The sequence below is a fragment of the Pteropus medius genome, unplaced genomic scaffold, assembly GCF_902729225.1.
Source record: "Pteropus medius unplaced genomic scaffold, Ma_sr-lr_union100, whole genome shotgun sequence".
In the NCBI taxonomy this organism is placed as follows: domain Eukaryota; kingdom Metazoa; phylum Chordata; class Mammalia; order Chiroptera; family Pteropodidae; genus Pteropus; species Pteropus medius.
In genome coordinates, this window is record NW_024345916.1 from 451860 (window position 1) to 468899 (window position 17040).

At 42.6% G+C, this 17040-nt stretch overlaps 1 protein-coding gene across 4 annotated transcripts in view; it reads right to left on the reverse strand.

Annotated features, from left to right (window-relative positions):
- The window catches only part of BCAR3 (BCAR3 adaptor protein, NSP family member), a 185106-nt gene that overhangs the window by 136431 nt on the left and 31635 nt on the right, over positions 1-17040 (reverse strand). For 2 of the 4 annotated variants that reach the window (XM_039874785.1, XM_039874784.1), the window contains exon 1: positions 4097-4238. The exons of the other annotated variants lie outside the window; for them this stretch is intronic. In XM_039874785.1, the coding sequence (XP_039730719.1) occupies positions 4097-4142 (46 nt within the window). In that variant the 5' untranslated portion in view covers positions 4143-4238. Of the gene's footprint in view, positions 1-4096; positions 4239-17040 lie in introns of those variants that run through there. 4 annotated transcript variants of the gene reach the window in all.

The following is a 17040-nucleotide window of genomic DNA, read 5'->3' on the forward strand; positions in this document are numbered from 1 at the left end:
AACTCTGCGCCCTGGTTTGGGGCTCCAAATGAGGGCCTGCTTGCATCTCAGGCCTGCCTTTCTGTTTTTTGGCCTCCTGGCCTTTGCTGCTGTCCTTGGGGACAGGCTATTTTAGGTAGCAGTCAAAATAAAACTGAGAATAACCCAGATTTCTTGGCAGTCAAACAATACCATAATTATGTGCTTTTTAACTTCAGAAATCAGGCAGCTGAAGCTGACCCGCCGGGGTCTGCGGGGTGCTTTGAGGTTAATAAGGCCTCCATCCTGTGCTGCGTCACCTTCGCACACCCTTCACTGCAAGCAGCCACCACAGAACCGTCAGGCTCTTGGGGTTGCTATCTCTTCTCCAGGAAGGGGCGTCGTGTCATCTGAACAACAATACAACTTGCTTTCACTCTAGACATTCGCAGGTTGGAAGGATGACATTACTTTCTATATCATAAATCCTCACAGAAGTCCTGGTCCCTGCGGCTGGTGGCCATGAGGGAACAGAAGAGGCTTGTGTTCCAGGGCTGGATTTGCAAGGCAGGAAATCGCCCAGAGGAATGTGTTTGTGCTTTGATTGCCGACAAGGGGCGCAGACCCCTTAGTTGGGCAAAGAGGCCCGTTCCTCTTTGCTGGGAGCTGAAGAGGAGGGGAGGGGAAGGAATTAGTCACACATAAGAGCGAGGGGATTAAGACCCCAAGAGTAAAACCCTTCACTCCAACCCAGAAAGGGTAAAAAGAATGGGGGATTCAAGTAAATGGGTGGGGGGAGGGGGTGTTGAGATGATGTCAATAAAGGTCACTGCTGAAGAACAAAGAGGCAGCGTGACAAAGTGGAGGCTTGGGCAGATCTGTAAGACCTCAGAATGCCTGCCTGGGAGAGAGAAAGGAACCAACAGACCCCAGCTCCAGGGGCAGCCCCAGAGGTGTGGCTGGAAAAACAACGTCCCCCCAAACACTGACTTGGCCCTAGGAACAATGAACTTCTGGAAACATGATGCTCCTAGCAGAGTGCTAGATATTAGCCAGGAAAGTTGATCTTGCAGGGAGATTGGAAATAGAAAAACACACCTTGCTGCCCTCTGGTTGAGCTGCCCTGTTGACAGGGAGGCAAACAGATGCCTTGAATGGTAACAGGCCTCCATTCCTTTAGGGCAAGGCCACCCAGGTGTGGGCACCCTGCACAGCACGGCACTGACCTACGGACCGGTCCCTCGCTCCACCAGGAATGCAAATGGCTCCACTGTTGACTATAGTCGAGAGTTTTGTCCCTTTCAAGCCTTCGAGAGCCCTTCTTTCCCCCGCTCCCCAGGGTCCTGAGATCCAGTCTTCCTGGCAGCTATCCTGGGAGGTGCCCAGGGAGGCTTGCATATTTTTAAGGACGGATACTGACTTCCTGCTTGGTTTTACTTTGTTTGATTTTTATTTTTTGTCTCAAAAGTCTGAACTGTCTTTCTCTGCCACATGAACCACAAGAACAACAAACTTTGGGAGGTCGACACTGGGGACTGGACATGCCCAGAAAAATGAATCTTGTCTCAGAGATAGGACCTTGAGTTTGGTCTAGCGGGGCAGGCAAAGGAAAAAGAGGTTGAGTGATAACCAGTGAAGGCAGCCAGGAGTTTTAAACACACAGGACTGAATCTAAGTCCCCCAGTCACTCTGTCTGGTAAAGGATAATGGATTTTCACACTACAAAGGCTCCCCTGCTTGTATTTTCCCATGGTCTCTAATTGCAAAGGGAAGTTGCATTCCAGTGTGAAAGAGAAGCCTCTAGGGGCTTCAAGGCAGCACCTTTGTCCCCCCGGACCTGGAAGAAATGGACTGACCCTCTGTCCAGGACAGAAGGGGCTGTAGATGAACAGGTTTGGGTGTCTATAAAGCGATTAATAAGAGCTGGGAACTGATCCCATTGAGCCTTAGCCAGTGCTTGGGGAGCTCTGCCAAAGTGAAAAAAAGGGCCTCCTAGAGTGAAGCAGAGGCCGGAGTGAAGATGCCGGCTGCAGGTGGCTGACGCTCCCATCCCGCCTCCTGGGCTGGGGACATTTGTAAAGAAGGGGCAACACTCGTACCTGTCCCATTATAAGTGGACTTTCTGAGGGCTGCGTCCCTCACTGGCCAGCGGTGCCTCGCAGGCTGCTCCCATCTGGGCAGCACTATTTCAGACCAACCTACAAACAGGAGCCTTTGTTTATTGTTGGGTTGTTTAGAAACTCCCAGGAGATAGACCACCACCCACTTGGTACACGTAAGCAGAGCCTGCGGAGTACAGATCACTGCTTTAAATGCTTTCTTGTGCAAAGGGGGTGCATCAAGCTATCACATTCCAGAAAATGCTTGTTTCCCACCAGCACGGTGAGGCTGTGTCTACAAGTGTTACTGGCTATCTAGTCTGAGCAACTCCAGGTCCTTTCCTGCCACCCGACCTGGGTATCAGAGAATTTTCTCCACTGAAAGTCCTTCCTAGTGGGTCTTTTGAGAGGTGGGCCCCTTCTCTGGGATGGGCCATAGAAGAGGATGGTAGGAGGGTGATAAAATGTCCCCTGGTACGCCACTGCAGTACCTCTCTTATCCCTGACCTGCCATCTGCGTCTGAACATGATGGGGCTGGGGAGGGGTCCTCAAGAATTCCTCCCCATGTCTACCCACCTGCAACTATCTCTGAGAGCAGCATGCTCTCTAAATTGATACCCCAGGAAGCAATCTCCTGAAGGGACTGAGGGAACCAATGAGTGAGGGAGACACTCTGAGTCACACTGTGTTTAAACACCTCCCTCAGACAGAGCCTTCTGTCCTGCAGCTCACTTCTTACCCTGCTCTAACTTTCCTCTTTATCCCACGGTGCTCATTGCCTTCTGTCACGCTGCTACACAGTTACCTTCTTATACTATGTCTCACCAAATGTAAGCTACCAAGGGCAGAGACTTTGTCTCTTTTGGTACATCTCATGCACATAGAACATTTCCTGGCACCTGGTAGATACTCACAAATATGTGTTGAATGAATAAATTTAATGTGGGTATGAATGCATTATGATACGTGTAATATTATAAAATGAAGCCTCCAAATATAAGCACAGGTAAGGCCTGCAATGGTCTTAAAATGGCCCAGCCTGACTGGTACTTCCTTTGCTGATAAGACTGAGAATGTTTCCACATGTTTACCAGACATCTGTTTCGTTTCTTTCTTTCTTTCCTTTTTCTTTCTTTCCTTTTTTCTTTCTTTCTTTCTTTCTTTCTTTCTCTTTCTTTCTTTCTTTCTTTCTTTCTTTCTTTTTCTTTCTTTCTTTCTTTCTTTCTTTCTTTCCTTCTCTCTCTCTCTCTCTCTCTCTCTCTTCCTTCAGCTTCCTTCCTTCCTTCAGCCTTCCCTCCAGCTATTCGCCCTACCTTCCTTCAGCTATTTCTACATTCCTTCCCTTCCTTCTTCTTCCTTCACACGCTATTCCTTCCTTCCTTCCTTCCTTCAGCTTCCTTCCTTCCTTCAGCTATTCTTCAACTAACTTAGCCACCTGCTCTTTCTTTCTTTCTTTCTTTCAACAACTCTTTCTTTCTTTCTTTCTTTTTCTTTTCTTTCTTCTTTCTTTCTTTGTTTCTTTCTTTCTTTTCTTTCTTTCTTTTCTCTCTCTCTCTCTCTCTCTCTCTCTCTCTCTCTCTCTCTCTCTCTCTCTCTCCCTCCCTCCCCTCCCCTCAACTTCCTTCTCCCTTTTCCCTTTCTTTTCTGTCCTATGAAATGCCTGTTTATACCTCTTACTCCTTTTCCCTCTTGGATTATCTTTTCCTTTTTGATTTGTAGAAATCCTTTATATAGTCTGGAAATCTATCCTGTATTGATTTTTTGTGTCTCTCCCAGATTGGGACTTGTCTTTTTTCTTTATAGCGTATTAATTTTAATGTAATTTAATTCATCAATCTTTTCTTTGAAGGTTAATGCTGTATCTTATTTAAAGATTCTTTTTCTATCCAGAGGAATAAATATACCCACTACTATTTTTTCTAAAAGTTTTAAAGTTTTGACTTTCACATTTAATTCTTTAATCCATTAGGAATTGATTTTTGGGTATGAGGCAAGTAGGGATCCAATTGTTTTCCTTATTAAACACTAAGTATCTTACCATCACTTGTTGGCCAGTCTGTCTTATCCTCAGAGATATGCAACATCACTTCTATCTTATTTCAAAGCTCCATGTGTTGGCAGGTCTGTTTTTGGGCTTTCTATTCTGTTCCAATGGCCAGTTTCTCCATCTTGGCATCAATACATTTTGTCTTAATTATTACAGCATTATAAAAAGTCTTGATATTTCATAGGGCAATTCCTTCTTCCTTATTCTTCTTCAAAGGTTCTTGGCTGTTTTTGACACTGTATTCCATCTAAATTTTAGTATTATCTTGTAAAGTACCTGTCAAATGTGGGATTATGATGGGAATTGCATTGACTCATCAATCAATTTAGGAAAAATGGATATCTTTATAATATTGAATTTTCATTTCCATGAATACAGATTATCTCTTGTTTTTTGGCGGGGTCTTCTTTAGTATTTTTCAAAAAAGTTATAATTTTCTCCACATAGTTCTCTTACTTTTGAACATCATCTAGGTTGATTCTTATAATTGATGGCATCTTGCTATTATAATTGGCAGTCCTTGATCTTTCTTAGGATGCATAAAATAATGGTGCATCTTATCATTTATGGTATCTTAGATTCTATGGAATATAGTACTTTTGTTGCTTTGCAAATGGTATCTTTAAAAAAAAACACTAAATTATAACTGTCTGTATGTGGTGACTAGAAATACAACTGATTTTTATATAATGATTTTGTATTCAGCAACCTTACCAAACTCTTATTTTTCTAATAATTTATAATCTATTGTTTGTCCCTTCTACTAACTCTTGTACATGGTGGTTTTGTTTCATTTTGTGTTTGGTAACCTTTAACTGTGAGCTCATATTTGCTCAAACTTAATCTGTGGGACTCCCATGGGCCTAAACCAGGGGTGCTTTTCTTCGGAGATAATTTGCATTTGCTTCTGTCTAGATTCAGAATGATGTTCTTACTCTGGGACCACTTAAGCCCCTGAAGATGTCTCTGGATTTAATATGGCAACCTTACCTTGCAAAGTCCAAGGCTTATGCTCTCTGACTGGCTCTTACATTGGCACTTATTCTCAGGTCACCTTTCACTCTTGGTTGTTATACTGTTATATCTAGTTTTGGTTTTATTTTCCATATTTTGGGAAGAAAAGAGTAGAAAAGAATTTAAGAGATTCACCATGTTTCTTGTAAGCCCAGAAATGTATTAAAAATTACACTTTGTTCAATAATTTGTAATGGGAGAGTTCTTTGGCATACCTATGGTCACCACCACTTGCCCTTCACTCAGAGGCAAACACATTTAAATCCAGATTGCACACTCTTGGTAAAATTACCAATTTAAAAATTACTTACAAAAGTAACATGCATTTACTGTACAAAATTTGGAATAAACAAAAATTACAAAGAAGAAAATTTAAATCACGTCTAAATCCTATCCCCACTATGGGTCATAATCTTTTAAATATTTTAGTGTATGTAGAGGCTTGAGTAGTGGTCCCCCAAGAGATATGTCCACCCAGAACCTGTAGATAATACCTTACTTGGGAAAAATGTCTTCGTAGATATAATTAAGTTAAGGATCTCAAGATGAGATCATCCTGGGTAAGTGTGGACCCTAAATCCAATCACAAGTCCTTGTAAGAGATGAGAAAGTTAAACAGACATGGGAAGAAAGCCCTATGAAGAATGAGGCAGAGACCGAAATGATGTTTGCCACAAACTAAGGAACATATGGAGCCCCCAGAAATAGAAGAGGCAAGAAAGGATTCTCTCTTAGAGACTTAGGAGGGAATCTGGCCCTACTGACACTTAAATTTTAGACTTTTGGCCTCCAGAACTGAGAAAGAATAAATTTCTATTGTTTTAAGCCACCTAGCAGCCCTCGGAAACCAATACATAGTATATCTGCTATAGATAGGTCAAGTTCCTCAGAAAATAGATTCTAAGACAGAGATCTGCATACAAGTAGTTTATTGGAGAGTGATCCTGGAAATGATACCTGTAAGGTTGTGAGAGAAGTGGGATTGGGCAGAGGGGGAAGCTAAACTGTGATGCATTTGTAACAGAGACCTCAGGCTATCCAGGAGCCTTGACACCAGAATGGCCCTTCATAGTTGTCTCAGGGAGCCAGGCCTTGGTACCTCTGCATCAACCAGTCATTGGATGTGGCAGCCCCATGAGAGAGGGTAGAACCTTCGGTGGGGCAGCTCTCTTTAGAGAAGAGCAATGCCGAGGTCTCGCTGTGAGCCCTCAGCAGCCACCATGTCCAGCGTTTGGGGAAATGAGAGGCTCGGTCTTGAAATGGGGAACTGGGGACACATCAGCATGCACTAACATATCTTTCCAGTCATTTCTAAACTTCTAATGCACATTTTCAGTTTTATCATTTAATTTATGAAACATTTGAACTTTAGGTATGTTTGTACATAAATTTGGCACAATAGTTAAAGCAGGAGTGAATACATTGTTCAAATATTACTGAGTTTTATGTGTTAAAGTCTACAGAACAAGCTCATTTTAAGGAAGTAGAACTATTCCCTATGACTAAATTGCCATGTGATTTTTCCAGGAAACAGAGTTTTCTTTCTATATATACCTTTCTCAGTTCCAGACATACTGGCATTCTTTCAGTTCTTCCAGATGTCTTTCTTGACACTAGTTTGTTTTTGACACATACTGTTCTCTCTGCCTGGTAAGCTTTTCGCCCTTGAGTCCTACCCCTGTCCCCCATACACCCAGCTCACTCCTGCTCATCTTTCACCTTTCAGCTGAAACCCCACTCTCAGAGAGCCTTTCACTGGTGCCCTCTAAAGTAACGCCCCCAACAGCATCTTGAACTTTCCTTTTTATTCCTATCACTTTTACAATTGCTGCTTCATCAGTTCCTAGCACTGGGCTGACAGTGGGAGTGCAGAGATGTTTCTTGACTTGCATGTAACCTTGCCCTGCAATGCCTGGAGTCTAGATTGTCTTATTTACCTCTCTATGCCTTCTGCACCCAGAAGAGTGTGGTGCACTCACGGACGCTTACTAAACGTTTTTGAATGACTCAATGGTTTTACATGGTGGTTTTATATATATCGATATCCATACCTATATCTATGTATCTCCCACATGCTGCATGTCCAAACTGCTCCCTTAATACCCAGGAACTGAAAACTCCCAGGGTATGGCCCCATGAGATGCTTTCCTTGGGGTCTGTGGCACCAGCCCTGCAAAATGTATGTATCCAGCACTTCTAATAAGTGCTGCAGGGAATTTCCGGCTTGCTTCAAAAACACCTTCGAGATCTTTCCTATGGAAGGTTCCTAATAATATATGTGACATTCTTTTCCTCCAGGGGATGGAACGTAACTTCTTTCTCCAGCACCCTTGAATGTGGGCCTGCTTCCTAAGAACATAGCATAGAATGTGGGTGGGGGCCTGGGAAAGTTACCTTAAACAGAGAAACGCAATCACTCAGTCAAATAATCCAGGTTAACATTAATGTTAAGTTGTACTGATAACATAGACCTTTGATATATTGTGATGAGAATGGTACTTCCTCCCCAAAACTCATAATCTTAGTCTAACCAACCATGAGAAAAACATCAGACAAATGCAAATCGTGGAACATTCTACAAAATACCTGATTAGTACTCAAAACTGCCAAGGTCATCTAAACAAGGAAAATCAGAAACTGTCACAGGGCAAAGGAGACCAAGGACAAGTAAATGCAATGTGCTATTCTGGAAGAGATCCTGAAACAGAAACGGACTTTGGGGAAAAACTAGTGAAATCTGAATAAAAGGTGGAGTTTAGTTAATAGCAATGTAGCATTGCTGGTGTCTTAGTGTGACAAATAATCCATGGTAATGTAAGATATTAACAATAGGGGGAACCTGGTGAGGGGTCTTGGGGAATTTTGTACTGTCTTTGCAACTTTTCTGTAAAGATAAATCCATTCTACTTAAAAAAAAAAATCTTGGAGAATTACACCAGTTCTATGCCAGGGGAAAGCCACTGGGCCTACTCAGCACTCTGATGGGCCTATTTTATTGTGAAGATGGTGGGGTGGGGGGGGGGTTGGAAAGGAAGGAGGTGCAAGGTCAGGGGCTCAGCTATAAAAACATGTCCTAAATGGGACGAAAACATCAATAGGAAGCCTGCGTCTTATATAAATAGTAGATATTAAAATAAAAAAAAATATTTCAAGTGCCACCTGAATCCAAATAATTTTCTCTTCCTTTGCCACAATGCGTGATTGAAAGATCCCAAAAGGAGGTTCGAAAGCCCACACTCCATTCCTTCTCTGGCTCAGGTCAAGTGTGGATAGCATTAACATCCAGCACCTACACTCCTAGTGTGGATAGCATTAACATCCAGCACATACACTCCTATTCGAGAGTGAGTAATGCCCCAGGCCCCAGGGGAGTAGAGAGTGGAGGCACCAGGTTGTGTGTTTTAAGAGGCCTTAACCTTGACTGCCCCCACCTCATCTGGGCAAAGAAGGCAGATAGGGCTCTGACACCGGAGGCTCCCCAGGGTGAGGCTCAGAAGTGGGCCTGGCAGGCAAAGTTTTGAAACAACACTGGGAAGAGCAAGCCTCCTGGGCAGGTGATGTCTTCCTAGCGTCACAGGTCAGGGAGTGATTCTACTCTCTAGGGAAAGTGAGAAAGAAAAAAGAAAGAAAACTAATTAGCATATTTAGGGAAGAGAAAGAATTTCACAAGACCAGCTTCACAGTGTAGAGCCAAAATTAGCATGTCTGGTGACATAAGACAGGGCCCTGGGGATAAAACCTGTTCCTAGACAACAAGCTCAATGCCAGAGGAAGCTTTGTAAGGCCAACAAAGCCAGGGGGACAGAAAACACAGCACTAAGAGGTGGGGGTGGGCAGAGCATGAAAGAGATTGAAGAGGAAAATCTAATTGGAAAGACCTGAGCTTTGAAAAATGACTTCAGCGGTTGCCATGGAGTTCAAACAGTGTTTCCTAAGCTGGGCCCTTGTGTTGGCAAGGCTGCTCCTTTCACCCTCTGGGATCTTGGCCAGTGGCTCCCCACTGCCCTCTCCTGCCCCCAAGGGAGCCACCACTGTCATTCAGCCATATCACCTGCTCCAAAACTTCAAACCCCAGAAAATGTCTGCGAGGACATAAAGGGGTCTCCCTTCCACTCCTGTCTGACTTCTCCCTGGGCAGCAACTCCAGAATCCTCCATGCCGACTGGACCCTGCCAAATGGGGCCCCTCCCCTTCACCACTTGCAGCAACGATCATTTCTAGACAAATATCGGCTATATGCAGAGAATAGCTGAAGAAGGAGAAGTGTTTGTCCTGCACCCTAAACCCTCTATTAGCAGGCTTGGTATCTGAGATCCCTACAAGGCAGCAACCCAAAATACAAAATTGAGACCAATGCAGTACTTTACCAGGTCTTTGACGCGAAAGGAATTTGGCGATGTGGATCCTCATTAGACCCTAGGTTCCAGGCTGTTTTTAAAAAGTCTCTGAAGAATAGGCAGAGCACAGAGGATTTTGGGCAGTGAAAAACTACTCTGTATGATATAATGGTGGCTACATGTCATTATACATTTATCTAAATCCATAGATTGTACAACACCAAGAGTGAACCCTAACGTAAACTATGGACTTTGGGTGATTATGATATATCCATGTAGGTTCATCCACGGTAAAAAAAAAGTACTATTCTAGTGAGCGATGTTGATAATGGGGGAGGCTATGCTTGTGTGGGAACAGAGGAAATCTCTTTAACTTCTCATTTTTGTTATGAAGAGAAAAAGTTCCTAAGGAACACTGAAAACTCCAAATATTTTTTTTGACCCCTCCCCCACAGCAGTGGTGGCCCCTCCTCTGGCAGTTACAGGTGTTACAACACACCCTTTTGGGACAGAAACAGGAGTATGTTGGCTTGGGGAAAAAGCAGAGCTTAAAGCAGATCCTCTCCCAGTACCACATCAGGGTAGAAGCCTTACAGGGTGTGGTGAGGACCAATAAACCCCGCCCTCCTTGCAAGGAGCTTTGAGCTACTCACAGAAAGGCACAATGTAACAGATCAACAATACCCGAAGACTTCAGCACAGTAGTGTGTGTGTGTGTGTGTGTACGTGCGTGTGCATTTACTACTTCCTAGATCTCATTTGCTCAGAAACCTTGGTTCATTGGGTACTAGTGTAGTTTAAATATTACTCAAAAATTTTTTCTTTCAAGTATTAAGGCAACATAGGCAGTAGACAAGTTAATCTGAAAAGTAGAACCTAAACCCAAAATCTAATCTCTGAGGAGTAGAAACCAGTGGCTTTTCTCTTGAAAATTTGGCCTTCTGTCATTTCTATAAGGAGAAGTGAAATTGAGTCTTTGCTGGAGGAGAAAGTTTGAGGACACTTTCTCTGTCAGCTAGCAGACAGGTGAAGACAAATAACAATACACATTTGTAGTCACATGGCATCTTCAGGTGGTGCTTTACAGACTTCATCTCATTGATGTTCACAACATTTGGGAGGTTTGTAAGAAGTGAGCAATATAAACCCATTTCTGAGATGGGAAAGCTTGAGGCCCAGAAAGGTGAGGTGTTCTCTATACTCCAAGGCTACTTGTATCAAAGAGAGGTCTGCAAAGCCCTGAGGGGTCCAACAAAGTGTTCTAGGGTTAACCACAAGTAAGAATTATTAATTTTGTATTCGATTTGATTCTAATCTAAAAAAAAATACATATTTTACAACATATGGCTGACCACCTGACAACTGAGCGCTGTCATGGTTTCAAGGTACACATTTGTTTTTGTGTTTACAATTGTGTCATCTAGAAGTGCCTGCATTAAGTGCCTGCATTTATCTTTTTGTGTAGCATTCCTCAAACTGGGGTGCATGAATATATTTTTAGGGTTCATTAGATGCCTCAGTTTGGGAAACACTGCTCTGTAACACACAGCATTCCTGTAGGATCTGCTACATGGTGTGGCTGAACCTTAGGAATGAGCCGGAGGGAAATGGTGGGACTGCATCGCAACAGGGCAGTCACAGAGGCCAAAGGAAGGTGGCACGTGAGGTGGCAATTCGGCCTGGGCTGACCTCTGAGAGTTCTGATGGTGTGGGTGGGGGGTGTGGTGGTCCTGGGCAGTGGCGATGCTTGTAAACAGGTGGTGGCTGCCTTACAACTTTGCTGGGCCACCCAACGGCTAGCCGTCATGGCCAGAGACTGGGACACCCAGTTAGGGCAGAATCCCAACAAAATAAGCAGAGCTAGCTGTAGTTCTGGCAAAAGTCAGGGCAAATCAGGAAAATAAGGCAGGGATTTAGGGCGACAGTGGGTCACTCCGGAGTGGCTTCAGAATAGTGGGGACACAGAAGACCATCTTGCATTTTGGCAAGCTCGAGAAGGTTCTCATGCGGATAATCCCATAGAGCCTACTCTGAGAAAGGCTGAGAGGGTAAAATCCAAAATCCTAACATGGCATTTAAGAATTCTCCCAATAGAGACCCTCCTCATACACTGCTGATGAGACTGCAAATTGGTACAGCCACTATGGAAAACAGTATGGAGGTTCCTCAAAAAACTAAGAATTGATCTACCATATGATCCAGCAATCCCTCTACTGGGTATTTACCCCAAAGACTTGAAAACTCATATCTATAAAGATATTTGTACACTAGTGTTCATAGCAGCATTATTCACAGTGGCCAGGACATGGAAGCAACCGAAGTGTCCTATGATAGGTGACTGGCTAAAGAAGCTGTGGTACATATATACAATGGAATATCACTCAGCCATAAGGAAAGATGAAATATTGCCATTTGCGACGACATGGATGGACCTCAAGATAATCATGCTAAGCGAAATAAGCCAGACAGAAAAAGTTGAATATCACATGATATCACTTATATGTGGGATATAAACCTAAAAGCAACAAATGAGCAGGACAAACAAACAGAAACTCATAGACATGGACTATAGACTAGTGGTAACCAGAGGACTACAGCGTAGTGGTTACTAGTGGGGTGGGGGAGGAGGAGAGAAGTAGATGGGGTAAAAGGGGTCCGATATAGGGAGTAGGGGGAGAGTGAAGTGAGTAAAGGGGATCAAATATATGGTAGCTGAAGGAAACTGGACTTTGGGGTGGTAAACACACAATAGAATATACAGATGTCAAATGATGATGTACACCTGAAAATTTTATGATTGTATTAACCAATGTAACCCCAATAAACTTAATAAAAAAATAAATAAAAAAGAATTCTCCCAACCTGCCCAGTCAATCCTTAGTCTCCTGATATCAGGTTCAAGGAGCACAGGGGCTTCCTGTGTGAAACACTTTCTACCTGGCAAACTCATATCTACCCTTCAGTTACCATACTATATGCCAGTTCCTCTGGGAAGTCCTCCCCGACCTCTAGACTAGATGAGCCTCTCTGGCGAACACTGGCAGCACCCTGCACTTTCCTGTGGCCCTTCTTCCACTGGTGATTAGCCGCTCGAGTTTCGTTTTTATAACTGGACTATAAGCTCCCTGAGGGCAAGGGCTGTGCCTGTCCTGTTCACCGCTGTATTCCCTAACACTAGCACAATGTTAGCCATGTGGCAGGGGTTGGTAGATATTTGTTGATGGAATAAAAACAGTTTGAATTCCAGGCCCTCTGTATTGAGCCTCTGGTGCATCCTCTGACTTGGTCAGAAGTAGGCTGGACCTGGTCTCACTGGGCCTGAGGCTGCAGTGTCCGGTGCCAAAAGCTGAGAAGCAACCTTCTATAGAAACATTCTTTCATACTCTTTCATGTGCTGAACCTCATGCCAGAAGCCTGAACTGTAGCATAATTTTGCTGTCATCCCATGTGACTTCTCCTGTTCTGACTATACAGATAAGGACTCTCTTCTCTCACTCAAGTGCATGCCACTCAAAGCCGTGAGCTCTGTCAGATAATATGAGACCATTCTGAGACTTCCATAAGTGTCAGGAGCTTTTGCTTTTGGAGAGCACATCCCACATTCCTAAAATGTTCTCTCATCCCACATGAAATATAACTTATTTAACCATGTAAGAGGTGAGTTCAGATGTAGTTGACTAGTTGGAGTCATTTAGTTAAACATTTATCAATTTTGATTTCACAGTTTCCTTTTCTTATTTTGAAAAGTTTCTCAATTTTTTTGTAGGCCTATGGAAAGTTCAATTTATTCATATTAAATGGTCCTGGGTCCAAGGTAGCTATATTCCATAGCCTGTACCACTGAACAAGTTGCTAGCATCAGCTGGTAGGAGCCAAACTTCCCTATGAGACTCAGACACATCCATCTGAAACACAACATTTGACAGCCTCACTATGGATTCTGCAGGCAGAATAGAGAAAGAATAGTCCTGCCACCAGAATCCTAAATAAGGCATTTGGAACGCAAAACAGCTAGGCTATTCATTGCACACTGACCGCAGTGATAAAACTTGGAGAATGTGAGAGAGAAAAAACAGGTAATCATCGAATTGATTATAGTATCAAATAAAGGTTTTTTTATAGGATACTGGAAATCTGTGCCTCCCTTTAGAAACAGAAGAGAAAGAGTACTTGTAGGAGTTCGTGAAGTACCCATAAATTACAGAAGGGATTCCTGCTCGTCAGAGAAATGAAGGAAGGGAGGCAAGCATCCAGTGTTGGTTCCAGTTAGATGACCTCTCAAGCTTCTATGATTCCTTGAGTTTGTGTAAAGGAAAAGACTGATGATCTTGATGGTGGTGAAAAAACTGGAGAAAACTGAGCAAGCAGAATCCCAGAGGGTTAACAGCTAGGTGGAAGGACGGCCTTCTAAGAGTAGAAAACTTGTCCTCTGAAGCATAAGGCAAGAAAAAAGAGAGAACGAAAGTCTAGGATGAAGGGGAGTGTGCACATGATAGGAAGGTATATCTGATGGTGTATAGTTTTCTTAACAAGAAAACCATGGTCATATCTCATGAGATGTGGGAATTGCATTGGGATTTGGGTGAGAGGTCCTGGGGAATGAGAATAGAGCTATGACAGGACCTCATTGCCCTTTGAGCCAATGGTCCGTGAACTGCAGTCATTTCCTGGGGAACTTAACCATTAAATACCAAAGATTCAGTTCATGCCTTGTGTTGTGACCACCTGAATTGGTATATCTGCTCTCTGAATGGGCAGTAGCAAAATTCTCCTAGTGTCCTTGGGACCCCAAACCAGTAGCCTCAACTATTTCCTGCTGTATAAGACCACAGCGAAAACTAAAACCCAGGAGAGTTAAGTGACTTGTCCAGGGCCATAGTGAGTCTTCATCATGGTCAAGAACAGAAATATATCTTCTGTTTTCTTTCCTTGTGTCCTCCGCTTTAATTCATTGTGCACAGGGGATCAATAAGACAGTGTAGTCTGAAGAATAAAGCCATGGACTAGTCTAACTTTGGCCTTAGCCTTGGCTCTGCCACTGACTTTATGATGACTCATTATTTCTAGGGCTTAGATTCCTCATTGCTAAAAATTTTCCAGTTTAATATTCTAGGTCTGAAAGAATGTGCAGCAGTTTCAAGGACCAACTGAAGTTAAGTACCAAAAGCCCTGCCTACCTGGGATTTCATTAACTGGCTTCCAGCAATTAGAGGGTTATAAAAGGAAGAAACATTCATTGTCCCAAGAAAGCATTAGTAACAAATTAACCACTTAAAAGATTAATGGCCTCTCAAATATTCTTCTCTCCTGTCATTATTGCCTTCTTCATGAGACTAATGAGATGAAAGAAGAGTGTCAAAGCAACGCAAGTCAGTTACAAAGTGAAACTGTTCATGATGCACAATATGCAAGATTTTATGGGGTCAATGAAAGTGATGTTGGAGCTCTGCTCAAAACATATCAAAGACATTGCTGAAGGAGGAGTTGGCAGACCATTTAACAATTCTAAAAGGGAAAATCAACAAGGATGGTGACATGATAGGTACTTCAAAAAGAAAGACATGAATTTCAAAGAATTGTGAGGGACCCTTGGGAAAATGCTGAAGTCTTCAAATGTTCTTGCAGCTTTCATAAATGTGACATATACTATACCACTCATTTGTATAATTGTATAACCTTCCCAATCAACATTTTATTTTTTAGTTTGTTCTAAGAATTAGAACATAGTTGCAATTATAACCATGCAATCATAAAATATTTGATTAAATGGAGGATAAAATAAGTTCATTTTTCTGAATTTTATCTTATTTCTCAAAATAAGTCTTGACTGACCCTTAAAAAAAAAAAAAGAAAACAGGGAGTATAGTAAGAAGAGTTGGGAAAAAAGAAGAGCTAATTTAATAGTACAATTATTGCATTTAATTAAGAAAAAGCCCCCAAACTTCAATTTTAAAATAATAGATTAAACAACCAATTTTATGGAATGAGGAGTAGTGATGAGTAGTTAAACTACGAAATATGCCAGGCATTATATTAAGTTCTACAGAAAAGCAGGTGCCCTCAGGCAGTTCATGTATGTAGATAGAATATGTGGGATTACTTAGTAATATAATAGTGTGGAAAAAGAACACAAAGCAATAATTATGGGAAATAGATCAGGAGGCAGTAATTAATGGGACCTGAAGGAGCCCAGGAAGATCTCACAGAGACTATGGCTTCTTAACTGGACTTTGAAGGATGAAAGGAATTTTTCTAGGTGATTATAGGAGGAAACAAAATCCCAGGAAGAGGAAACAAAATGAGCAAAGCTATATCAATAAAAAATAATAATGGTTAACTTTTCATTGAGTGCTTTCTAAGTGCCAAATTCTGCTTTAAACACTTGACAGTAATTCTCCTCATAACACTCTTATGATAAAGATGTTATTCTACTTTATTTATGGCTGAAGAACTTAAGGCATGAGGGGTACGGTGTTTTAAGTAACTGTGCAGTCAGGCTCCAGAGCCCTGATCTTCCTCTTCCTCACAGTGACTCATGCAGGTAATGGGAGGAGGGGGCAGACGGGAGAGGCCAGGAGGGGAAGAGTCCAGTTGACTGGATACAGGGCTGGGGAATTGGATGAGACCGAAAATAGAAATTGGACCAGCAATTGGAGGATTATTAAATGCCAGGTTAGGATTTTGGATTTTATCCTATAGACCTTTCTCAGAGTGGAGTCTATGGATCATCTGCATGAGAACCATCTTGAGCATGTGAAAATACAGATCCCTGGGCTGGCCCTAGATCTACTGAAGCAGAAGTGCTGGTAATGTGCATTTTAAAAGCTCTCTGGGTGGTTTTTTTGCATACTCAAGTTTGAGAACCACAGCTATAGGCCATGTAGATATAAGACCATTTTTAAGTTGGGGAGTAAGTAGTCAGATTCACTTTCCAGAAAGCAGTTTTGACGAGTGGATGCATTGGAGAGGGCAAAGTCCAAAGCAGAAGATCAACCAAGAGCCTCCTGTCCTCTCTAACCATGATAAGAGCCCGGACTAGAGAAATAGCAGTAGTGAGAGGTGTGTCAGTGGCAGAATGATAAAGAGCTGGAGATAAGACTGGAGAGAGATTATGTACAATTAATTAATTATTCAAATGTTTCTGTTTGGGTGGCCAGTGATGAAGCTGGGCAGTCATATGGAGCTCAGACTTGGATTTAGAAGACTCGAGTTTGAATTCAAGCTCTGGCATATGCCAGTAGTAATACAGTGATAGCTCAGTTTTCTCATCCTCAAAATAGGGATAATATTACCTACCTCATAGTATTGTTGTGAGGATTAAATGACATCCTACAAAGAAATTCCTGGCACTCAGTACTTTTCACACTCATTTCCAAAAAGGAAAATTAAAAGTGAAATTAAATTGAGAGGAACCTGTCTAACAAGTATCCCCAGGCCATAGTCATAGTAGGAACCAACACCGAGCCCATCCTGCAGGTCTGTGATGAAACTGTGCTTAGCCCTTCCCTGCTGCAGGTCTCAGAGCCAAGGATGAGCTGAGCAGGGAAGGAATGCGCTGAGGTTGAGCAGAGTTGGCCGCAGGTC